This window comes from Lactuca serriola, chromosome 7 (assembly GCF_051521515.1).
Source record: "Lactuca serriola cultivar US96UC23 chromosome 7, Lser_US96UC23_V15, whole genome shotgun sequence".
NCBI lineage: Eukaryota > Viridiplantae > Streptophyta > Magnoliopsida > Asterales > Asteraceae > Lactuca > Lactuca serriola.
Genome location: NC_136414.1, coordinates 184,757,219 through 184,783,572, shown reverse-complemented (window position 1 = coordinate 184,783,572; position 26,354 = coordinate 184,757,219). Strand labels below are relative to the sequence as shown.

Below are 26,354 nucleotides of genomic sequence, written 5' to 3'. Positions count from 1 at the left end.
ACTACCATTTCCCCCTCCAAGGTCATCCATGAGAATGTCAAGAAACCACTTGCAGTAAACTTTATTCTCAACATTTACCACAGCCCACGTGATAGGGTAGATGTTGTTATTCGCATCTCTACCCATTACTACAAGAAGCTCACCCTTACACAAGCCTTTCAATTAGCAGCCATCTACACAAATCACCTTTCTACATCCCTCTATCCAACCGTCCCTAACACCTTTGAAGCAGACATAGTACTTTGAAAAATATATAGTTGAGTCAGGCATGATGTCCACATCCATTCTTACCGTAAACCCTGGGTTATACCTCATAATCTCCTCACCATAATGCTACAACCTTCCATAATGCTCAACCAAAGTACCTTTAATCTTAATCAATGAAAACCTTCTTGCATTTCTACACTGCCTTAAACTAACATTAATATTAAATTTTTTGGAAATTTTAGCTTTCATTTTTCTTAAGCTCATTTTTGGTCTTTTTAATATTTCATTAACAAAATGCTTCCCAATCCACCTATAATTCTCAATTGCTCCAAGTTTGAATGACCTGGAGCAATTATGATCATCTTTCAGTGACTTAATTTGAAAAGAATGTTCGTCCTTCATCCAAGTGGCCCAGAGTCTAAATGGACATTTATGTGTTGTACCTTTGCTACATTTAGCTAACAACCTGTTCTTATCACTTTTTTCATACCATAAACTGTATCCATGTCTAACAACATAATTACCCAATAAACATTTAAGTTCATCGGGGTCAAAAAACTTCATACCTAGTATAGGAACCATCTTCTTCCAATTTTGGTTTGGATCATGGACGGGATACGTTAGTTTCACATCAACTTCTTCGTTTGTTGCATATGTGTTGGAACCATCTTCTGATTTCTTGTTAGGACAAAGGGCATTAAGAAATGAATCATCAAGTGGTTTCTTACTTGACACCACTTCATCCTCTTCATGGTCAGGTAAAATCGCATCCGAAAATGTAGAATCATCAACTTCGTCTTCATCCTCTACAACCGAATCATATTCATCAGGATTCTCCTGCTCGATCCAATCGAAAATGGGTTAATTGTACTGATCAATGTACACATTAATTCTTTTTTCTTGGCTTCCATTACCAACCTCAAGGAACTCTCTGTAATCTCCTTCATTTTGAATTACTCCTAACCCTTCACTCAACCATTCATGTGGAAGATAGTAGTAAACATCCTTGCAGTTGATATTCTTTGTGAGCTTTTCAAGGAATGTAATGAAATCTGAAAATACCATAGCGTTGAAGTTGACATCTCGTACAGATGCAATTTCTGGGTTGAAATATACAAGGGGGTTGGGGAAAATACACCATTATAGTGGACATCCACGATGAGGGATGATCCCTTCGTCATTACAGTCGAAGAAATAGAAATTGATTTCAATTGCAAATGTTCGATATTGAGAAAGGGGAACGACGGAATGAAAGCGGTGCGTTTTTTTGTTTATGAGCCCTAATTCCAATTACCATTCATATAATGTGTCAAAAATGCTAAGTAATTTCATTTAATGCCACGTAATACAACATAATGCCACGTAATATACCAAATCAGGAAAAACCTATGATCATCGGTCATATCACCTTAATAAGTACATGTCAAACAAGTTCAATTGGCAAATGTATACGAAAAAAAACATTGTTACCTTAATGTGTACAGACCCTAAACTACGTTACCTTTCTATTTCATTAACCCAAACTAAAAACGTTCATGAAATCATCTTAAACCGGTCATAAAAAGACAGACCTAAGGAACTAACAAAAAGTTGTAGTGGGACTAGTCCGATCCTAAAACAGAGGCTAGAAAAAAAACCGGTATTTGTGAGAATATTTATTTTATTTTATGTGATTGTTTTCCTTGATGGAAATTCGCAGTTTCATCCGTATATGACGTTTGCTACTAATGAGCTATTTGGGATTAACTCATTAAAAGCTCGACTCGAGCCGAATTAAACGAGTTCGAGCTTAGTTTCAGCCTCATTTATTAAACGAGCTCGAGCCTAAGTTTCATCTTTCAAACTCGATTAGGCTCGCGAGCCTAAACAAGCAAATGCAAATTTATATAATATATGTTTTAATTTTAATTTTATATATTAATTTGTAACTAATAATTAAATAGTAAATATCAAATAATTATAAACAAACTTTTTATCAAGCTTAAAAACAAAAATGAGCTTGATATTTGACTATTAGCTAGGCCGAGCTCAGTCGCATTTAGTCAGGTCTCACAAACAAGTTGAGCCCGAGCCGAGCTCATGTAAAACTTGATGCTTTAAGAACTTGAGGGTTTATTTTAGTCTATTCATAGTTGTGTGCCCAGTTTGCTTGTTTCCAGGTTCTGAATTTTGATGATATGCTGAGTGGTTTAGATGCGCTCATAGCACAGACGCCTACTACGTGCTCGACGAAATGCCAGATCATATATGAAGTTCTAAATGCACTCACATGGAGAAAAATGTGCCTGATGGGCTGGATTTTACAAGTATATTCTGCTTGATGTGATCATCAATCATCAACAATTTTACCCTCAATGATATCTCTTTTATTGGCAAACAAGCAGGAAATTATATATGTGTTAATTTATTCACTAAAAAAAAAACTTTTGTACCAATGACAAATACCAAAATGGTAATTAAAATGTTCGAAATTCAAAATGTAATGTTGTTATTTTTTTCTTTCATAGTTCTTCTGTAGTTCCGTTTCAGCAATAGTCTCCCCCATGTCTAACAAATGGAGGGTTTCAACACACTGATAAAAGTTACGTAAACTTGAAGCAGCATTGAAGTCGCCTACTCTTGATGACACCCCCGTCTTGAGATTATAAACATGGAGCCCATGAGAGAAAGTATTGAGCAACAAAGCTTGCGGATGCAATTCCAAAACACCTAAAATAAAAAGTTGATCTGTTTTCAATTTAAAAACCACAGACCACGAAGCATCTCTCCATACCCGAATCCAACTTTCACTAATTTCATCATTACAAGAAATCAAAGCTAAAGAACCTTGGATGGTTGTTAGTCCCGATGTCGTCCAATTCCGAATGGACATAGGCACTGGAATCATATCAAAAACATGAGTGCTCAAATTGAATGTTAGTATACAACTAATGCATGCGTTTTTCTTTTCTCTTTGATTAATATATGTCACCCAATGCAACACTCCATTGAAAAAAAAGGAATCGTAACGGATCATCTGAATCTGATTTTGATGTTTAGGGGAAGCAATCTCACACCATGTGCCACTCTTCACAGCATAAACAAATGAATTGTTGCCTTTGACATTTGATATCTGGACAACTTTGTAGTCATCACTGATTGGATCGAATCCAAACCCAATCCCTACCAACGAAAAGGGTTCAGATCTCTGAGGAAATTCAGGCACGATTAGTTTGCGCCTGATTGAAGGGTTCCATAGAATCAAACCTTTTTTAGTCCACAAACAGAAAGTTCCATTACATGAACCAACAGGTGCGCCAGAAGGGAACGGGACTTCTGTTGTTATATCAATGTATCCACGTTTGGGACACAAATACAATGCCAATTCCTCCTCCTCTCCATGTGATGTGTAAAAGAATTCTTGTTGTTTTTCATTTTTGTCATCGCTAATTAGATGAATGAAGTGGATTTTTTTTGGGGATCCACGTTTGGGACACAAATACAATGCCAATTCCTCCTCCTCTCCATGTGATGTGTAAAAGAATTCTTGTTGTTTTTCATTTTTGTCATCGCTAATTAGATGAATGAAGTGGATTTTTTTTGGGGATCTAAGAGTGTGCATGCGTATAAAACCATGGGTAGAAATACAAGTATATAACGATTTAGAGAGTGATCTAAATCGGAGGAGGGATTTCGGTGGTAGTCTTGTAAATATTTCAACAATCAAATCTTCGCATAGATAATCCGACATCTGCATTTTTCCAACAAGATAAAAATCAGTTGCAATCAAAAACTAATAAAAAATTATTAAGTAATGAGCATGGTTATATATATATATATATATATATATATATATATATATATATACACACACACACAAATATGTTTCTGTCCACATTGTGTCAAAAAGGTGTTGAGTATAAAGTATGTTGGTATTTCTTTACTAGAGTTAAGTCCAAAAAAACATGAAAAGAAAACAAACTACTTCAAATAAAACATATTTATGAGCAAAAACTATGTTGTTATTCTAGGTGTTTATGACTGAATGGTGTCAAATAAAACATCTCGAATATAAACTACATTGATATTTCTCCACTTAAACTAAATCCATAAAAAAAAAATTACATTGCTATTTTAGGTGTCATATTGTAGTAAAAGAATGTAGAATGCTGTAATAGAAAAGAAAATAATCCAAATTAGTAGATGTCATACTTGATATAAGTAGGATGATATTTTCAAAATTGGAAAGAGTATAATGAGTGTCATGTTATAACTGTAGTGAACACACTAAACGATAAATTATTTTATTTTATTTGGTTACTGATGCTTCTGATTGAGCAGCATTCATTTCTTGCAAGCTATTATGACATGATTTATTTGTTTTCATATATAAGGTAATAAGATGAGATGTGGAAACAATAGTTGTTTGTACTTTGTACCAAAAAAAAAAAGGTCATGGCTTTGTTTTTCACCGATCCACTAGAAATTCAAGTTTCAGCCTTAAGAACTAAAAGCATAAATCAGAATTACACATGAAAAATAAAACATGATTTATGTTCTTTAATCAAAAGACAGAGTTTCCCAATCATGAAACTTATCTATCATTCAATTAAAGCAAAAACAGAAGTTACCTCGAGTAGGAGAATTAAGAAACTGAAAACAGCAAATTCGGCCTTGGTGAGAAGTGAGAACTGGGATAAAGAGGAGAGGAGAGCGAAAATCTTGACAGAATCCGATCGATCGATTGATACTTTGATAGGCGTGATTCTATGAAGAAAGAAGGGATTTTAATCATGAATTCGTGATTATCGGATTACAACGTTTTTCTGTTCCATATATTTCTCCATCAGCTTTTTTTTTTGTTCTACGCCTTTGGACTGCCAAAATCAACAGTGGGCCGACCCTTACACATATATTGATATTTTGCATTATGTGAATTTAGACCATAACATCCTAAGTTCCTAACAAACATATCAAAAATTCAAAACATTTTATAAGTTATTGAATACAACAACAATTAAGATTAAATTTAATTCTAATATCTAAGTTTTAATTTTATCTTTTCAGTCACGTTATTTTCTTGATGACTCCTGTGCAGCACCGACCAAAAAAGTAGTTGTAACCTCAACAAGATAACTGAAAGCCAAAATCGTAATAAAAATGCATCGAAAATCAAAATGTAATTTTATGTTTTCTTCGTTTCACAAAATGTTTCACTAATAAAATTTTACGTAGAGTTGAAGCAACATTGATTCGACTACTCTTGATTGATGGCACCCGCGTCTTGGGATTAAAAAAACATCGAGTTGTTGAAAATAAGTATTGAGCAACAAATCACCATTACTGGTCAGTTGTGGTTGCAATTGCAAAGCTCCTATAACATAAAGTTCATCTGTATTCATTTTAAAAGCCACAGACCACGAAGCATCTCTCCATACCCAAATCCAATTTACACATAACTCCTGTCGACGAGAAATCAAAGCTAAAGAACCTTTGATGGTTGTTAGTCCCATCGCTAACCAATGCTAAGTGGGTGCAACCTATCCAATTTTCATTCATGTTGTTTTTTTGATGACTCTTCTCGACAACTTAACAAAGGCGTACATAGCTAAAACAGCCTAGCTCGGTGTACAACAATCTTGAAAGCCATACGGGAAATATCTCAGTAACAACAACCACCATAATCTCAACAACACAGACTACAGGGTCTAACATCCTACAATCCATAAGTCAACAACACATGGGGCAAGAAAAGATCAAGAAGCTTTGAATATATATATATATATATATATATATATATATATATATATATATATATATATATATAATATCCCAAAATTACCGAATAAAATTTTAACATTAAATAAGTCACAACCATTGATGCATTATCTCAAAAGATGATTAGAGTAAAAGTATTATCAAAACATTAGAGTAATATCATAAATAAACATTGCGGAATAAATATTCAGAGGATGCAGTGTGATCAAATCGGGGTCTTCTGTTTAACACTGAAAGTACCTGGAAATGTTTAAACTACAAAACCATAAGCTCAAATGAAACATCCCAAAATTGAAGACCAAAAATTTCATTTTAGTAATAGTAAAACCATCATCCAAAACGTGTTCATAAAACCTTAAAAAGAAAATAAGAGTATATCTATCATTCTTCTCAATACATCAAAGTCAAATAAAAGGAGGTCGTGGTGTGTGTAATGCGATCATCCCGAGTTTTCCCCTTCAATTCGGAAGTACCTGAAACATAAATTGAAAACCGTAAGCATGAAGCTTAGTGACTTCCCCAAACACCTTATAACATACATATTAACATACGATGGGCCATGCCCGACAACCATCGGGCCTCGCCCGGCATCGAGCCCTACTTGGAACAGACCTGTCAGAACATGATGGTAAAAGATCTCACAATCATCCTGAAACACATATCTTTTATTGGAACCATGACCACCTTGCACCTTGCGGCTGAGAGCATCGACCACCACATTGGCCTTCCCCGGATGGTAAAGGATCTCACAATCATAATCCTTCACCACATCCAACCACCTACGTTGTCTCATGTTCAAATTCGGCTAATCCATCAAATACCTCATTCTCTTGTGATCCGTGTAGATAGTACAATGGACCCTATAGAGGTAGTGTCGCCAAATATTGAGGGAAAACACCACAACCCTCAACTCCAAATCATGTGTAGGATAATTCGCCTCATGAGGCTTCAGCTGCCTCGAAGTGTAAGCAGTAATGAGACCCCTTTACATCAGAACTGCACCCAAACCCGTGATCGACGCATCACAATAAACCATAATATCCTCAAACACCCTCTGGAAGGGTCAGAATTGACGCCTCACACAACTTCTGCGTTAAGGTCTCAAAAGCTGCCTACTACTTAGGCCCCAACGAAATGTGATGGTCTTCTTCGTCAATCGAGTCAATGGAACCGCTATATTGGAGAAATCCTAAATGAATCTCCGATTGTAACCTGCCAAACCAAAGAAACTCTGAATCTCAGATGGAGACTTCAGAACTTCCCATCTCATCACCGCCTCAACCTTGGGCGAATCGATCGGAATACTGTTTTGGTTGACAAGGTTCCCCAGAAACTACACCTCGCATAACAAAAACTCACACTTGAAGAACATCACATACAATCTCTCCCTCCTTAAGGTCTCCAATACCTACCTCAGAAGCTCCTCATGCAGCTCCTTAGTCATAGAATAGACTAGGATGCCATCGATAAAAAAAATCATAGACCGATCCAACATAGGTCTGCATATGCGATTCATGATATCCATGAATGAGGTTGGAGAATTGGTGAGCCCAAAGGGCATCACCATGAATTCATAATGACCATAATAAGTTCAGAAGGCCGTCTTCTACGTATCCTCCTCTCTGACTCTCATCTGATGATAACCCGAATGTAGATTAGTCTTGGAAAACCAAGATGCACCCTAAAGTTGGTCAAATAAATCGTCAATCCTCGGAAGTGGACAACGGTTCTTCACCATTTTCTTATTCATCTCCCGGTAATTGATACACATCCAATGTGATCCATCCTTTTTCTTCACAAACAAGATCGACGCTCCCTATGGCGAACTACTCAGCCGAATAAATTCTTTGTCTAATAGCTACCGCAACTGTGTAGACAACTCCTGCATCTCTAAGGGAGCTAATCAATAAGGTGCTTTGGCTATTGGAGCCACACCAAGAACCATGTCAATCCAAAACTCCACATGTCTCTTTGGAGGTACTCCAGGAAAATCATCCGGGAACACATCTTGATACTCCCGAACAATTGGAACATTAACCACAGTCTCTTTACCCTTTTCTCGAGTATCCATAACATAGGAAACAAATCCAGAATCACCAACTCTCCCCCACTTAAGTCCCGGATACACACCAACTACTGTTCGCAATCAATCATTTCCCCATTGGGGCTCTACCAATCCATCTCCAAAATAACCTTGCTCTCATCCAGGGGAATAACAACCAAATTGATCGGATTCCGCTCGCTGAACAACTCCAAGACACAACCCCGATGAACCCTAGATACTCGTACAGGACAATCGTCGGCAGTATCAACCTCTAGTCTACAATCCAGCTCCCCCGGAGCATCGACAAACCTCTTGCTATGGTCAAGAGATTCAAAGGGTCGGGTAGCCCTTAAATCAAACAATACCAAAGTAGAGATACCGTTCACAATGAACGATCCTAAAACAAACCACACAGATACAAGCAGAAAATCAACATAAATAAAGAGATAAGGAGAAGATACATACCAGTCACTACATCTGGTGATGTACAAGCCTCCTCGGTTGTCAGCTGGAAAGCCCTACTCCTCACAACATGTGCCTCTTCCTTGTTCTGCCGGCCATCTGCAATCCACAAGGTTGTCGGAGCAGGTACTGCAACTGGTCCTACTGCTGCTAAACTTGGGCAATTGGCCTTCTTACGGCCCCTCTGATTGAAATGAAAGCAAATCAGAATAACTACCTGGGTGGTGGTGGTGTAAGTGCAATCCCTTCTGAAATGACCCGTTGTACCGCACTTGAAGCAGCCAAAACCACCCACCCTGCACGCCCCATTGTGCATCTTACCGCACTCATTGTAGCGGCTTTGGCCCTACTGGCCCCTCGTCCTCGAGTAAAAAACCTTGGGCCTCTTTCCAGATCCCTCTAAGCTTTGAACCTAATCCAATTTCCTCTTCCTCTCCATCTCCAAGTCAATCTCCCTCACTCTGTCTCACGTTATCATATTCTCTAATGTCCTGAAACTGGATCGACTCACAAATTGTCGAATATCGTTCCTCAAAATCGCGTGGTACCTCGCCTTCATCATCTCCTTATATGCCACATACTACGGAACTAATAACACCCTCTCATGGAACATAGTAATGATCTCTGCTACCGTCTCAGTAGTCTGGCAAAGGTCCTAAAACTCCCTAGCCAACTGTTGGACCTCAATCACAAGTGAAAACTCAGCCAGAAATCTCGCCATAAAATCCTCCAAAGTCATCAACTTAATCGCCTCACCTCCCAAGGCGTGCCCAACCTCCTCCCACCAGTCTCGATCTTTGTCCTTCAGAAGACAGGATGCAATACGGACCTTCGCCTCTTCATGACAAAGGCTAGATTGAAAGATGTTCCCGACGTCTGCTAACCAACGCCTACTTATAATCGCGTCCTTCTTCCCGAAGACTTTCGGGGCTCCACATGCTCGAAACTCATAGAATGTCAAAGTGCGATCTCCCATCATCGTCACCATCTCATAATGAATCATCACCAACTTGGAAAGCTTTTGGAGGTATAAAGCTCTTAACTTGATGGTTCACTTTGATAGTGTTGGATTAGTGTCTAAGTCCATAACTATTTTGGTATGTACTTGACCCGATAGTGCATGGTCCTTTTGGGTTGCCTTCACCAAAGCAACTTGATAGGATGAATAATGGAGAGAAAGGATTAAATATGATTTATTAATATATTATGAGAATAATATATTAAAAGAGAAATCATATTGTTTTATTAATATTAGTCAAGAATTAATAAGAATTGAGTTTGTGACTAAAAGACATTAATTAAACTAAGGGACTAGAACTGTCAATTGTATGATAGTTGAATATTGAGCTAATGGACTTCATATTAAAGGGGTGGACGAATTCTATGGGGAAACCCATTGGAAATCGTCCTAGGGCCTTTAAGAAAGGAGTCTATGGGTTGCTTAGGGCTTAAGCATCCAAATTAGGGTTTCCTTGTTAGATAACCCTAATAGCCTCACTATTTAAAGAACCCTTCCCCAAAAACGTGGTGAACAAGATCCTTAGGGTTTCCATACGTTTTGGGCAGCCTCCTTCTCTTCTCTTCTTCATCCTCTTGCTCTTGGTGTTTGTGAACCATTAGAGGAGTGATATTTGTGACTCTAAGCTTTCTAAAGTCATTACAAGGAGGAATTGTGATTGTTATTGCTACATAACAATCAAGGTAATATTTAAACCCATTCTTATGTTAGTATGATTACTTGTATGCTAGAACTAGGGTTTATAGTCTTGGATGAATTGCATGTACAATAGAGAAACCTAGATCCAAACATTAGGGTTTGTATGAGCACATAGGATGTTCTTATGGCCAAAACCCATCGGTGGTATCAGAGCCTTGATTGGTTTCTATTGTATTGATGCCTTGTATGTTTGTTCAAGTTGCAAAATCGAGTTTTGAGCACCCTGCCTGATGAACTCGGCGAGTACCATAGTGTACTCGGCGAGTAGGCCTCAACTCGGCGAGACCAGTGTGGTACTCGGCGAGTTCGAGCGTCAGATGGAGCTATTTTCGGGATTTCTTGTTGTTTTACTCATGGATACTTGCCTTATCTGTTTTAGACAGTGGCGGACCGTAAGAGGGGCCAAGGGGGGCCATGGCCTCCCCGCTTTTAAGGCTGCTAATACCATTATATGTATAGTTTATGCATGAAATAACTTCGATAATCAGTTTGGCCCCCTGTTTTAAGTTCACAACTAAATGTAATACAATATCATTTACAAAACTTAGTGATTATCTAAGAATCTAAATAACACATTACGTTAACCACACATCCGAATACATATCCAAAAATCATTAATAAAACATCCGAAAATCACTGATAAAATAAAAATAAAAATCGTATTTTATTTGGAAATAAGAAAACAAGGAAACCATATTTCAAATGTACGCAACTCTTAACGCAAAATTTGAGTCTATCAAAACAAAAAACCTAGAAGATTCCAATTTCCATAAAAAGTCGAGATCTCACCGTAGATAATGCCACCCAAATGCATCTACTCCACCAGAATCTATCGCTGAACTTTCGCTTCTCCGTTTCTGTATCCTCTTTGTTGGTTTCCGGGCTTTTCCCTTCTTCCGACGCTTATCTCTCCTCTCGCCGGTCGCCGCATCACCCTCTCCGGTCTCCTCTCCGTCCCAGTAAGTTGTAACGATAGTTCTTCCCTTTTTCGCTCTCTTTCTTACCCTGTTTTTGTTTCTTTTATTTTGTTTCTCTCTCTTGTTTATATTATGATATAGAATATGAGAAGGTGGAGTGTGATCATAGATGTATGATACAGGCTAAACTCTATACTGACAACTATGATTTGATTAATTGAAAATATGTCCTTTTTTTAATGAATCATATAAATTATATTTGTATTTAAAGTGTAAAACAAAAGAATAAATGTATTTATTAATATAAAATGGACTAATAGATATGTGATTTCATTTAAAGTGTGATGTAATAATAAAAATAAGTTTATGTAGCTTATAGTTTTATCAAAAATTAGTTGTTAATTTATTTTATTATTTCTTAACTGATAGTTAATTTCATTATTTATCGTACATATCAACATGAGAACACACTCTACTATTGATTGATTTTTTAGTAGTTATATTATTTAAACTATATGTCATAATTTTGAATCAAAATTTTCATGTTTATATAGTTTGTTTTGAAGTTTGATTTCGGCCCCCGAAGATATAACGTTTGTGTTCCGCCCCTGGTTTTAGATCTTTAAAATCCGATTTTATGCATATTTATGAGTATATCCTTGATTAAACAAAAGATAATTACCAATTGATTAGATAATAACTTCCTTATATGATTATAGTTGATTATTTGTATTAATTGGGTAACTTATTTTGCAAGAAATTGAAATTAGGTCAAATATAGATAATGATGAAATTAATTGTTTAATTTATATTATTTGTTATTTGATCCTTGTGTTATGAAAAGTTTTAATTTTCCCCTTTAGGTTTTATAGTTTAAATTTGAACTCAAAGTTTTGTTTTGAAATTTAAATGGTTGAAACCCTAATGTTTTTGAAAAGGTTTCAAAACTTGCCCTCAAGTTTTGGAATTTAAATTTTGATTAAAAGTTTAATTTTGATGTATATTTAAATTCTAAACCCTAATGTTTTAAAATGTTTCAAAAACTTGCCCTCAAGTTTTGGAATTTAAAAGTTGATTAAAGGTTTAATTTAGGAATGTTAAATTCTAAAACCCTAGTATTGTTTTGAAAAGTTCAAATCACACCCTTATGGTTTTATTAATTAATTAAGGTGTATAATTAAAAGAGATTTAATAAATCCATATAGTTTTTGGTTTACAATTGAATTAAAAGTATAATTATTAAATTTGACCACATAGTATTTTAAAAGTGTAAAATACACCATATACTATATATATCATTAAAAGTCTAATATTATATATGTATGAGTAAAAGTCAGTCTTACCGTTAGTAGGCCTCATTCACGAAGCTGGTCTATAAGGGGTGTTTAAGGAAATTGCCTATAAAATGGCGATTGAATGGGTATCCACTCTTACCCACCGCACTCTTGACTAGTGGAGGGTCGTTAGCCGAATGGGTAGGATAGGACAGAAACCTTCCATTATAAGTATAATGAAGTACAAAAGTAACTAAATGTTTTACAAATTCCCAATCTTAGTTACTTTAGGCAAAAGTGAATTGATGCAATTCCATGAAATTACACTTTGTACCCTTGCAAAGACGTTAGTGGAGCGTGTGTGGTTCACCGGCACACTAAATGGTTCTAAGCAAAGGTAGCAAAGGGTGACTCAATGTTTGTCATAGTTCGGTGAAGCATGTGTGGTTAACCGGCACATCGAATAGGTGATTGTAACATGTGAGGGCACCATGTAAGTTTGTATGGTTATTCACATCCGCTTTGTGATCCTTGGTTGCCCAGTCACAAACTAGAGGGGCATATCGAGATTTAAACATGCCATTGAAAAGTTTAATGAATCTCAAAGGATCTAGGAGTTTTCAAAATATTTAAAACTTAATCGGTTTTCTTTTTTCATGGTGGAAAATTAGTGAATCGTCTTTCACTTACCTTCAAATGTTCTGCAATTTGGGTTACGGCATCCCTCTCCCGAGTTGTGGAATATTGTGTTGGGTCCTAGCCTTAGTATCTCATTTGGGTGATTTATTAAGGACTAAATCTATCAACTAACTTGAATTTATTTTTCTCCCATTTTATAGATATCAAAGTACGACAACTATGGTCTTCCCAAATCCCATGGAACAAGCATTCCACATGAAGATGATATTCCACGATTCGATCGAGGAACAAGAAATCATGCTTCACTTCCTCCACCTCCTCCAATCATTCTCCCTAACCCACAAGATCAAAGAATTGAAAGGTTCAATGTCACTAAAGCCCTATTGGAAATGAAACATGAAGATGATAAACCCGTGTGTGCCCACGTTCTAGGAATGAAATCACACATCGATAGATTGATAATGTTTGGTGCGTCATTCCCTGATAAGTTGGTTGTGAACTGGGTCCTGCAGTCACTTCCCGAATCATATAATGAGTTCAAAAGAAAGTATTATATGATGGATCATGACGAAAACCTCATTAACCTAACTTACATGCTCATTGCTACTGAATCAGAAATGATTTGGCAAAGCAATGGAGCGTATTTGTTGGGAAAGTCAACCAACCATGCTTCCGATGACGTTCTAGGAGAACCGACCTGCGTTTGCTGCCAAGAGAAAGGGCGTTGGATACAAGTCTGCCCTAAGAGCCTGAAGTGTCCAGAAGATGGGAGAGTCAAAGAGTATGGCTGTGCTTCAGGTAAAATCCACTATCTAACTCCATTAAGCTCCTATTCGTTGATTCTTAATACATAATGTGATGAGATTAAATTTGAATGTTTTGCAGGATCAGTGATAAGAGAAGAAGCTTGATGGAAAAGCAAGATGAGTCTAATCACAATGAAATGGATCTCGATCGCATGGACTTGAAGATTAGATTTTGAGCTTAGAAAGTTATGATAGAATTGTTAGGAATATTTGACTACATAGTTTTTCAGTTGATTTTGCATTGTAAGGACAAATGTTTTCCGCTGCTTTTATGAATAAAATAAATTTTGATTTGACTTATTTATTTATTTATTTATTTCCTTGCAATGAAATCGTTATGAAAAATTAATGTTTGCATATTTCTACAACGAATGGATAAGATTCTTAATTATGTTAATAGTGGAAATGTCAAGAATTTACCAAATAGGAAGAGTTTCTCATCGCCCAAGTTTCAATTAGACAGAAACTTGGAATCATGCAACTTGGTTGCACGATGAATGAGAAATTGCATATTTGGAAATTAGACTAATCCGTTGACAAAGTGTCAAGTGAATGAGTAGGAGATCGAGTACACAAAGTCGTGTGTTGATCAAGTCCACCACAAGGGTAACAAAGATATTCGTCATGATTTACTAAAGGATTAGTAAATACGATTATATTTATAAGATTAAGTGTAATTCTGAATTGATTGAAAAAGGTTTAAATCAATAGCAGAACGAATAAAGGAATCAAGTAGGCAGAAAGATAAAAGTTTCTCTATTCTAAGAAGAATGGAGAGTACCTTTTATACTTTATGATATGTCTTAATGATTAAGAACCATATTTCATTGTGATCTGTTTATTTAGTCTTTTGAAGTAGTAATTGTAATCATCAAGAAGTAGATTAATGCTAAGGTTGTGTTGGTTGTAATCTTTTAGATGGTGAAATGGTATTTCTAATCTTTTGAAGTTGTATTAAGATGTAATGTACTTTGTAACACTTATTTTGATATGAATGGGATCTGATTTGTTATATTATTTTGATATGAAACAAATTTCACAGAAACAGATTTCAAAGTAGGATACTAAAGTAGAATCAAAGTAGGATGATAAAATAGAAATTGTTTTGACCAATTTACCCTTGGATTTGCAGTTTTGGTAAAACAGATTTCATAGAAACAGATTTCAAAGTAGGGTGATAAAATAGAAATTATTTTGACCAATTTACCCTTGGATTTGAAGTTTTGGTAAATCAAATTTCATAGAAACAGATTTCAAAGTAGGATGATAAAATAGAAATTATTTTGACCAATTTACCCTTGGATTTGTAGTTTTGGTAAAAACAAATTTCATAGAAACAGATTTCAAAGTAGGATGCACATTAATAGAAACAATTGTACTACAAAATACCCTTAACACATTAATCAACATAACCTTGAAGCAGGTTATGACAAAAATACCCCTTAACTAGTATCATAATAGCATTACATCATTTAGTAGTAAGGTAGCATAGTTACATGACAAAAGACTTAAGGTTTGTTACCAATTCCATGCAAAAGACTAAAAGTTTGTGTTAGATGACAAAAGATACTAGTAGTAAACAAGCACATCATTCTAAAGTTACTGGCTTGTTTTGACTACAACTAATCCCTCCTTTGGGGATAAATTTCTTACTTAGACCAATCTCGGTTATACGTTCTGAAACTTTCCTCTTTCGCACATGCATCTTTCTAATTCTTGAAGCTCTGGGAGCTTGAACAGGAGCTTCAACAGGATCTTGAACAGGAGCTTCAACAAGAGCTTCAACAAGTTCTTGTACATGTTCTTGAACGGGTTCTTGTCTAGGTTCTTGAACGGGTACATGTCCACTTCCACTTCCACTTGTACTTCCCCTTCCACTTGTAATTCCCCTTCCTGAGAAAACAAACTAGTATTAGTTTCCAATTACATAGAACTACACTAAATAAATTCATTTTTACCTTTTCCTAGACAACTTGATTTCTTGTATCCAATGCCTCTGCAATTACTACACTTTTGCAACCCTTTTGCACGTGATATTGTATGCGTCTTTTTACTAGTACCTTCAAATGTTGACTTATCCTTTGTTCGTTTAACCTTTGGTTTGCCTGGTAGTTTTTTTATTTTATTATTTTTTTTTTTGGAGGTAAAGGCTTTTGATAAATTGTTTTCGGCCACATTGGACTACCATTTAAAGGGTGGACATTGTAAGATTAGCTTGAAAGGAAACTTTGTTTGCTAAAACAAGGTGCCACATATGACTCTACATTATGATTCAGGTATGCAATTGCAGCCAAGCCATGCAAGCATGGGATACCTCTCAACTGCCAACTTCTACATTCACATCACATATCCTTCTGATTAGATCTAAATCAAATGCATCATTACCAAATCTTACTTCAAATTGTTGATTACCACTTGGATAAACTCCCCAAAATCTAAAAAAAAAGGTAAGTTAACACCCCAAATCAAATCAATCATTAGCTAATGTAAATTTAAAACATTATGTTACTCACCTTTGAGTTATATTATTATCTTTTAACTCCTTTCTAATTGTTGGGTAAATATCCAAATCCCACTCTTCAGCCATGATCCTTTGATTATACATCCTCTCCATGGCCTAAACCCTTATTTCTTCCAACATTGTGATGATCGACTTTCTTCTAGCATCCCTGATCGCATTATTAAAACTATCTAAGACACCATTTTCCATAGCATCACAGTTCCTAGCTCCCTTCTACAAAGAAAGCCTTTGACCAATATTTTGGTTCCCTTTCAATAAGATGATCATAGGTATTGGGGTTTAATTTCTTAATTCCATCCATGGCTTCTTCAAACTGTGGTATAGTGGTACTACTTACGGCAGCCCAAAACAATTTTTTGTAATGTTCACCATCAAACTTCTTCTTAAAATTAGCATATATGTGCCTAGCACATTGCCTATGCTCAACTTCTGGAATCCTTTCTTTCACAACTTCTAACAATCCCTGTCAAAATTAAAACATGTTGGTGAATGTAAAACTTAATATTAAACAATTAAAAAGTAAAAAGCATAAAGCAAAAAGAAACCAATCTAATACCTTATGTTCATCTGAAATGATAGTAAGTCCACTACCATTTCCCCCTCCAAGGTCATCCATGAGAATGTCAAGAAACCACTTGCAATAAACTTTATTCTCAACATTTACCACAGCCCACGTGATAGGGTAGATGTTGTTATTCGCATCTCTACCCATTACTACAAGAAGCTCACCCTTACACAAGCCTTTCAATTAGCAGCCATCTACACAAATCACCTTTCTACATCCCTCTATCCAACCGTCCCTAACACCTTTGAAGCAGACATAGTACTTTGAAAAATATATAGTTGAGTCAGGCATGATGTCCACATCCATTCTTACCGTAAACCCTGGGTTATACCTCATAATCTCCTCACCATAATGCTACAACCTTCCATAATGCTCAACCAAAGTACCTTTAATCTTAATCAATGAAAACCTTCTTGCATTTCTACACTGCCTTAAACTAACATTAATATTAAATTTTTTGGAAATTTTAGCTTTCATTTTTCTTAAGCTCATTTTTGGTCTTTTTAATATTTCATTAACAAAATGCTTCCCAATCCACCTATAATTCTCAATTGCTCCAAGTTTGAATGACCTGGAGCAATTGTGATCATCTTTCAGTGACTTAATTTGAAAAGAATGTTCGTCCTTCATCCAAGTGGCCCAGAGTCTAAATGGACATTTATGTGTTGTACCTTTGCTACATTTAGCTAACAACCTGTTCTTATCACTTTTTTCATACCATAAACTGTATCCATGTCTAACAACATAATTACCCAATAAACATTTAAGTTCATCGGGGTCAAAAAACTTCATACCTAGTATAGGAACCATCTTCTTCCAATTTTGGTTTGGATCATGGACGGGATACATTAGTTTCACATCAACTTCTTCGTTTGTTGCATATGTGTTGGAACCATCTTCTGATTTCTTGTTAGGACAAAGGGCATTAAGAAATGAATCATCAAGTGGTTTCTTACTTGACACCACTTCATCCTCTTCATGGTCAGGTAAAATCGCATCCGAAAATGTAGAATCATCAACTTCGTCTTCATCCTCTACAACCGAATCATATTCATCAGGATTCTCCTGCTCGATCCAATCGAAAATGGGTTAATTGTACAGATCAATGTACACATTAATTCTTTTTTCTTGGCTTCCATTACCAACCTCAAGGAACTCTCTGTAATCTCCTTCATTTTGAATTACTCCTAACCCTTCACTCAACCATTCATGTGGAAGATAGTAGTAAACATCCTTGCAGTTGATATTCTTTGTGAGCTTTTCAAGGAATGTAATGAAATCTGAAAATACCATAGCGTTGAAGTTGACATCTCGTACAGATGCAATTTCTGGGTTGAAATATACAAGGGGGTTGGGGAAAATACACCATTATAGTGGACATCCACGATGAGGGATGATCCCTTCGTCATTACAGTCGAAGAAATAGAAATTGATTTCAATTGCAAATGTTCGATATTGAGAAAGGGGAACGACGGAATGAAAGCGGTGGGTTATTTTGTTTATGAGCCTTAATTCCAATTACCATTCATATAATGTGTCAAAAATGCTAAGTAATTTCATTTAATGCCACGTAATACAACATAATGCCACGTAATATACCAAATCAGGAAAAACCTATGATCATCGGTCAAATCACCTTAATACGTACATGTCAAACAAGTTCAATTGGCAAATGTATACGAAAAAAACATTGTTACCTTAATGTGTACAGACCCTAAACTACGTTACCTTTCTATTTCATTAACCCAAACTAAAAACGTTCATGAAATCATCTTAAACCGGTCATAAAAAGACAGACCTAAGGAACTAACAAAAAGTTGTAGTGGGACTAGTCCGATCCTAAAACAGAGGCTAGAAAAAAACCCGGTATTTGTGAAAATATTTATTTTATTTTATGTGATTGTTTTCCTTGATGGAAATTCGCAGTTTCATCCGTATATGACGTTTGCTACTAATGAGCTATTTGGGATTAACTCATTAAAAGCTCGACTCGAGCCGAATTAAACGATCGAGTTCGAGCTTAGTTTCAGCCTCATTTATTAAACGAGCTCGAGCCTAAGTTTCATCTTTCAAACTCGATTAGGCTCGCGAGCCTAAACAAGCCAATGCAAATTTATATAATATATGTTTTAATTTTAATTTTATATATTAATTTATAACTAATAATTAAATAGTAAATATCAAATAATTATAAACAAACTTTTTATCAAGCTTAAAAACAAAAATGAGCTTGATATTTGAATATTAGCTAGGCCGAGCTCAGTCGCATTTAGTCAGGTCTCACAAACAAGTTGAGCCCGAGCCGAGCTCATGTAAAACTTGATGCTTTAAGAACTTGAGGGTTTATTTTAGTCTATTCATAGTTGTGTGCCCAGTTTGCTTGTTTCCAGGTTCTGAATTTTGATGATATGCTGAGTGGTTTAGATGCGCTCATAGCACAGACGCCTACTACGTGCTCGACAAAATGCCAGATCATATATGAAGTTCTAAATGCACTCACATGGAGAAAAATGTGCCTGATGGGCTGGATTTTACAAGTATATTCTGCTTGATGTGATCATCAATCATCAACAATTTTACCCTCAATAATATCTCTTTTATTGGCAAACAAGCAGGAAATTACATATATGTTAATTTATTCACTAAAAAAAAAAACTTTTGTACCAATGACAAATACCAAAATGGTAATTAAAATGTTCGAAATTCAAAATGTAATGTTGTTATTTTTTTCTTTCATAGTTCTTCTGTAGTTCCGTTTCAGCAATAGTCTCCCCCATGTCTAACAAATGGAGGGTTTCAACACACTGATAAAAGTTACGTAAACTTGAAGCAGCATTGAAGTCGCCTACTCTTGATGACACCCCCGTCTTGAGATTATAAACATGGAGCCCATGAGAGAAAGTATTGAGCAACAAAGCTTGCGGATGCAATTCCAAAACACCTAAAATAAAAAGTTGATCTGTTTTCAATTTAAAAACCACAGACCACGAAGCATCTCTCCATACCCGAATCCAACTTTCACTAATTTCATCATTACAAGAAATCAAAGCTAAAGAACCTTGGATGGTTGTTAGTCCCGATGTCGTCCAATTCCGAATGGACATAGGCACTGGAATCATATCAAAAACATGAGTGCTCAAATTGAATGTTAGTATACAACTAATGCATGCGTTTTTCTTTTCTCTTTGATTAATATATGTCACCCAATGCAACACTCCATTGAAAAAAAAGGAATCGTAACGGATCATCTGAATCTGATTTTGATGTTTAGGGGAAGCAATCTCACACCATGTGCCACTCTTCACAGCATAAACAAATGAATTGTTGCCTTTGACATTTGATATCTGGACAACTTTGTAGTCATCACTGATTGGATCGAATCCAAACCCAATCCCTACCAACGAAAAGGGTTCAGATCTCTGAGGAAATTCAGGCACGATTAGTTTGCGCCTGATTGAAGGGTTCCATAGAATCAAACCTTTTTTAGTCCACAAACAGAAAGTTCCATTACATGAACCAATAGGTGCGCCAGAAGGGAACGGGACTTCTGTTGTTATATCAATGTATCCACGTTTGGGACACAAATACAATGCCAATTCCTCCTCCTCTCCATGTGATGTGTAAAAGAATTCTTGTTGTTTTTCATTTTTTTCATCGCTAATTAGATGAATGAAGTGGATTTTTTTTGGGGATCTAAGAGTGTGCATGCGTATAAAACCAAGGGTAGAAATACAAGTATATAACGATTTAGAGAGTGATCTAAATCGGAGGAGGGATTTCGGTGGTAGTCTTGTAAATATTTCAACAATCAAATCTTCGCATAGATAATCCGACATCTGCATTTTTCCAACAAGATAAAAATCAGTTGCAATCAAAAACTAATAAAAAATTATTAAGTAATGAGCATGGTTATATATATATATATATATATATATATATATATACACACACACACAAATATGTTTCTGTCCACATTGTGTCAAAAAGGTGTTGAGTATAAAGTATGTTGGTATTTCTTTACTAGAGTTAAGTCCAAAAAAACATGAAAAGAAAACAAACTACTTCAAATAAAACATATTTATGAGCAAAAACTATGTTGTTATTCTAGGTGTTTATGACTGAATGGTGTCAAATAAAACATCTCGAATATAAACTACATTGATATTTCTCCACTTAAACTAAATCCATAAAAAAAATTACATTGCTATTTTAGGTGTCATATTGTAGTAAAAGAATGTAGAATGCTGTAATAGAAAAGAAAATAATCCAAATTAGTAGATGTCATACTTGATATAAGTAGGATGATATTTTCAAAATTGGAAAGAGTATAATGAGTGTCATGTTATAACTATAGTGAACACACTAAACGATAAATTATTTTATTTTATTTGGTTACTGATGCTTCTGATTGAGCAGCATTCATTTCTTGCAAGCTATTATGACATGATTTATTTGTTTTCATATATAAGGTAATAAGATGAGATGTGGAAACAATAGTTGTTTGTACTTTGTACCAAAAAAAAAAAGGTCATGGCTTTGTTTTTCACCGATCCACTAGAAATTCAAGTTTCAGCCTTAAGAACTAAAAGCATAAATCAGAATTACACATGAAAAATAAAACATGATTTATGTTCTTTAATCAAAAGACAGAGTTTCCCAATCATGAAACTTATCTATCATTCAATTAAAGCAAAAACAGAAGTTACCTCGAGTAGGAGAATTAAGAAACTGAAAACAGCAAATTCGGCCTTGGTGAGAAGTGAGAACTGGGATAAAGAGGAGAGGAGAGCGAAAATCTTGACAGAATCCGATCGATCGATTGATACTTTGATAGGCGTGATTCTATGAAGAAAGAAGGGATTTTAATCATGAATTCGTGATTATCGGATTACAACGTTTTTCTGTTCCATATATTTCTCCATCAGCTTTTTTTTTTGTTCTACGCCTTTGGACTGCCAAAATCAACAGTGGGCCGACCTTTACACATATATTGATATTTTGCATTATGTGAATTTAGACCATAACATCCTAAGTTCCTAACAAACATATCAAAAATTCAAAACATTTTATAAGTTATTGAATACAACAACAATTAAGATTAAATTTAATTCTAATATCTAAGTTTTAATTTTATCTTTTCAGTCACGTTATTTTCTTGATGACTCCTGTGCAGCACCGACCAAAAAAGTAGTTGTAACCTCAACAAGATAACTGAAAGCCAAAATCGTAATAAAAATGCATCGAAAATCAAAATGTAATTTTATGTTTTCTTCGTTTCACAAAATGTTTCACTAATAAAATTTTACGTAGAGTTGAAGCAACATTGATTCGACTACTCTTGATTGATGGCACCCGCGTCTTGGGATTAAAAAAACATAGAGTTGTTGAAAATAAGTATTGAGCAACAAATCACCATTACTGGTCAGTTGTGGTTGCAATTGCAAAGCTCCTATAACATAAAGTTCATCTGTATTCATTTTAAAAGCCACAGACCACGAAGCATCTCTCCATACCCAAATCCAATTTACACATAACTCCTGTCGACAAGAAATCAAAGCTAAAGAACCTTTGATGGTTGTTAGTCCCATCGCTAACCAATGCTAAGTGGGTGCAACCTATCCAATTTTCATTCATGTTGTTTTTTTGATGACTCTTCTCGACAACTTAACAAAGGCGTACATAGCTAAAACAGCCTAGCTCGGTGTACAACAATCCTGAAAGCCATACGGGAAATATCTCAGTAACAACAACCACCATAATCTCAACAACACAGACTATAGGGTCTAACATCCTACAATCCATAAGTCAACAACACATGGGGCAAGAAAAGATGAAGAAGCTTTGAATATATATATATATATATATATATATATATATATATATATATATATATATATATATATATATATATATATATATATATATATATAACGTCCCAAAATTACCGAATAAAATTTTAACATTAAATAAGTCAAAACCATTGATGCATTATCTCAAAAGATGATTAGAGTAAAAGTATTATCAAAACATTAGAGTAATATCATAAATAAACATTGTGGAATAAAAGAGGATGCAGTGTGATCAAATCGGGGTCTTCTATTTAACACTGAAAGTACCTGGAAAAGTTTAAACTACAAAACCATAAGCACAAATGAAACATCCCAAAATTGAAGACCAAAAATTTCATTTTAGTAATAGTAAAACCATCATCCAAAACGTGTTCATAAAACCTTAAAAGAAAATAAGAGTATATCTATCATTCTTCTCAATACATCAAAGTCAAATAAAAGGAGGTCGTGGTGTGTGTAATGCGATCATCCCGAGTTTTCCCCTTCAATTCGGAAGTACCTGAAACATAAATTGAAAACCGTAAGCATGAAGCTTAGTGACTTCCCCAAACACCTTATAACATACATATTAACATACGATGGGCCATGCCCGACAACCATCGGGCCTCGCCCGGCATCGGGCCCTACTTGGAACAGACCTGTCAGAACATGATGGTAAAAGATCTCACAATCATCCTGAAACACATATCTTTTATTGGAACCATGACCACCTTGCACCTTGCGGCTGAGAGCATCGACCACCACATTGGCCTTCCCCGGATGGTAAAGGATCTCACAATCATAATCCTTCACCACATCCAACCACCTACGTTGTCTCATGTTCAAATTCGGCTAATCCATCAAATACCTCATTCTCTTGTGATCCGTGTAGATAGTACAATGGACCCTATAGAGGTAGTGTCGCCAAATATTGAGGGAAAACACCACAACCCTCAACTCCAAATCATGTGTAGGATAATTCGCCTCATGAGGCTTCAGCTGCCTCGAAGTGTAAGCAGTAACGAGACCCCTTTACATCAGAACTGCACCCAAACCCGTGATCGACGCATCACAATAAACCATAATATCCTCAAACACCCTCTGGAAGGGTCATAATTGACGCCTCACACAACTTCTGCGTTAAGGTCTCAAAAGCTGCCAACTACTTAGGCCCCAACGAAATGTGATGGTCTTCTTCGTCAATCGAGTCAATGGAACCGCTATATTGGAGAAATCCTAAATGAATCTCCGATTGTAACCTGCCAAACCAAAGAAACTCTGAATCTCAGATGTAGACTTCAGAACTTCCCATCTCATCACCGCCTCAACCTTGGGCGAATCGATCGGAATACTGTTTTGGTTGACAAGGTTCCCCAGAAACTACACCTCGCATAACAAAAACCCACACTTGAAGAACATCACATACAATCTCTCCCTCCTTAAGGTCTCCAATACCTACCTCAGAAGCTCCTCATGCAGCTCCTTGGTGATAGAATAGACTAGGATGCCATCGATAAAAAAAATCATAGACCGATCCAACATAGGTCTGCATATGCGATTCATGATATCCATGAATGAGGTTGGAGAATTGGTGAGCCCAAAGGGCATCACCATGAATTCATAATGACCATAATAAGTTCAGAAGGCCGTCTTCTACGTATCCTCCTCTCTGACTCTCATCTGATGATAACCCGAATGTAGATTAGTCTTGGAAAACCAAGATGCACCCTAAAGTTGGTCAAATAAATCGTCAATCCTCGGAAGTGGACAACGGTTCTTCACCATTTTCTTATTCATCTCCCGGTAATTGATACACATCCAATGTGATCCATCCTTTTTCTTCACAAACAAGATCGACGCTCCCTATGGCGAACTACTCGGCCGAATAAATTCTTTGTCTAATAGCTCCCACAACTGTGTAGACAACTCCTGCATCTCTAAGGGAGCTAATCAATAAGGTGCTTTAGCTATCGGAGCCACACCAAGAACCATGTCAATCCAAAACTCCACATGTCTCTTTGGAGGTACTCCAGGAAAATCATCCGGGAACACATCTTGATACTCCCGAACAATTGGAACATTAACCACAGTCTCTTTACCCTTTTCTTGAGTATCCATAACATAGGAAACAAATCCAGAATCACCAACTCTCCCCCACTTAAGTCCCGGATACACACCAACTACTGTTCGCAATCAATCATTTCCCCATTGGGGCTCTACCAATCCATCTCCAAAATAACCTTGCTCTCATCCAGGGGAATAACAACCAAATTGATCGGATTTCGCTCGTTGAACAACTCCAAGACACAGCCCCGATGAACCCTAGATACTTGTACAGGACAATCGTCAGCAGTATCAACCTCTAGTCTACAATCCAGCTCCCCCGGAGCATCGACAAACCTCTTGCTATGGTCAAGAGATTCAAAGGGTCGGGTAGCCCTTAAATCAAACAATACCAAAGTAGAGATACCGTTCACAATGAACGATCCTAAAACAAACCACACAGATATAAGAAGAAAATCAACATAAATAAAGAGATAAGGAGAAGATACATACCAGTCACTACATCTGGTGATGTACAAGCCTCCTCGGTTGTCAGCTGGAAAGCCCTACTCCTCACAACATATGCCTCTTCCTTGTTCTGCCGGCCATCTGCAATCCACAAGGTTGCCGGAGCAGGTACTGCAACTGGTCCTACTGCTGCTAAACTTGGGCAATTGGCCTTCTTATGGCCCCTCTGATTGAAATGAAAGCAAATCAGAATAACTACCTGGGTGGTGGTGGTGTAAGTGAAATCCCTTCTGAAATGACCCGTTGTACCGCACTTGAAGCAGCCAAAACCACCCACCCTGCATGCCCCATTGTGCATCTTACCGCACTCATTGTAGCGGCTTTGGCCCTACTGGCCCCTCATCCTCGAGTCAAAAACCTTAGGCCTCTTTCCTGAACCCTCTAAGCTTTGAACCTAATCCAATTTCCTCTTCCTCTCCATCTCCAAGTCAATCTCCCTCACTCTGTCTCACGTTATCATATTCTCTAATGTCCTGAAACTGGATCGACTCACAAACTGTCGAATATCGTTCCTCAAAATCGCGTGGTACCTCGCCTTCATCATCTCCTTATATGCCACATACTACGGAACTAATAACACCCTCTCATGGAACATAGTAATGATCTCTGCTACCATCTCAGTAGTCTGGAAAAGGTCCTAAAACTCCCTAGCCAACTGCTGGACCTCAATCACAAGTGAAAACTCAGCCAGAAATCTCGCCATAAAATCCTCCAAAGTCATCAACTTAATCGCCTCACCTCCCAAGGCGTGCCCAACCTCCTCCCACCAGTCTCGATCTTTGTCCTTCAGAAGACAGGATGCAATGCGGACCTTCGCCTCTTCATGACAAAGGCTAGATTGAAAGATGTTCCCGACGTCTGCTAACCAACGCCTACTTATAATCGGGTCCTTCTTCCCGAAGACTTTCGGGGCTCCACATGCTCGAAACTCATAGAATGTCAAAGTGCGATCTCCCATCATCGTCACCATCTCATAATGAATCATCACCAACTTGGAAAGCTTTTGGAGGTATAAAGCTCTTAACTTGATGGTTCACTTTTATAGT

At 36.5% G+C, this 26,354-nt stretch overlaps 4 protein-coding genes across 4 annotated transcripts; all 4 read right to left on the bottom strand.

The window, feature by feature from the left end:
* Window positions 1–2,649: 2,649 nt before the first annotated feature.
* LOC145064627 (putative F-box protein At3g16210) lies at window positions 2,650–4,977 on the bottom strand. Its single transcript, XM_079012039.1, has 2 exons — window positions 4,818–4,977; window positions 2,650–3,937 (listed from the first exon to the last, which is right to left on the bottom strand). Exon 2 carries the CDS (start codon window positions 3,935–3,937, stop codon window positions 2,696–2,698), a length of 1,242 nt encoding a protein of 413 aa, XP_078868165.1. The 5' UTR covers window positions 4,818–4,977; the 3' UTR covers window positions 2,650–2,695.
* A 2,890-nt stretch (window positions 4,978–7,867) lies between these two features.
* On the bottom strand, window positions 7,868–8,779 carry LOC145064626 (uncharacterized). Its single transcript, XM_079012038.1, has 4 exons — window positions 8,738–8,779; window positions 8,474–8,654; window positions 8,158–8,405; window positions 7,868–8,074 (listed from the first exon to the last, which is right to left on the bottom strand). Exons 1-4 carry the CDS (start codon window positions 8,777–8,779, stop codon window positions 7,868–7,870), a joined length of 678 nt encoding a protein of 225 aa, XP_078868164.1.
* Window positions 8,780–19,551: 10,772 nt separating this feature from the next.
* On the bottom strand, window positions 19,552–20,751 carry LOC145064625 (putative F-box protein At3g16210). Its single transcript, XM_079012037.1, has one exon. It carries the CDS (start codon window positions 20,749–20,751, stop codon window positions 19,630–19,632), a length of 1,122 nt encoding a protein of 373 aa, XP_078868163.1. The 3' UTR covers window positions 19,552–19,629.
* A 3,936-nt stretch (window positions 20,752–24,687) lies between these two features.
* Window positions 24,688–25,599, bottom strand: LOC145064624 (uncharacterized). The gene is made up of 4 exons (XM_079012036.1): window positions 25,508–25,599; window positions 25,294–25,445; window positions 24,978–25,225; window positions 24,688–24,894 (listed from the first exon to the last, which is right to left on the bottom strand). The coding sequence occupies exons 1-4, from the start codon at window positions 25,597–25,599 to the stop codon at window positions 24,688–24,690; spliced, it is 699 nt and encodes a 232-aa protein (XP_078868162.1).
* Between the last annotated feature and the right edge of the window lie 755 nt (window positions 25,600–26,354).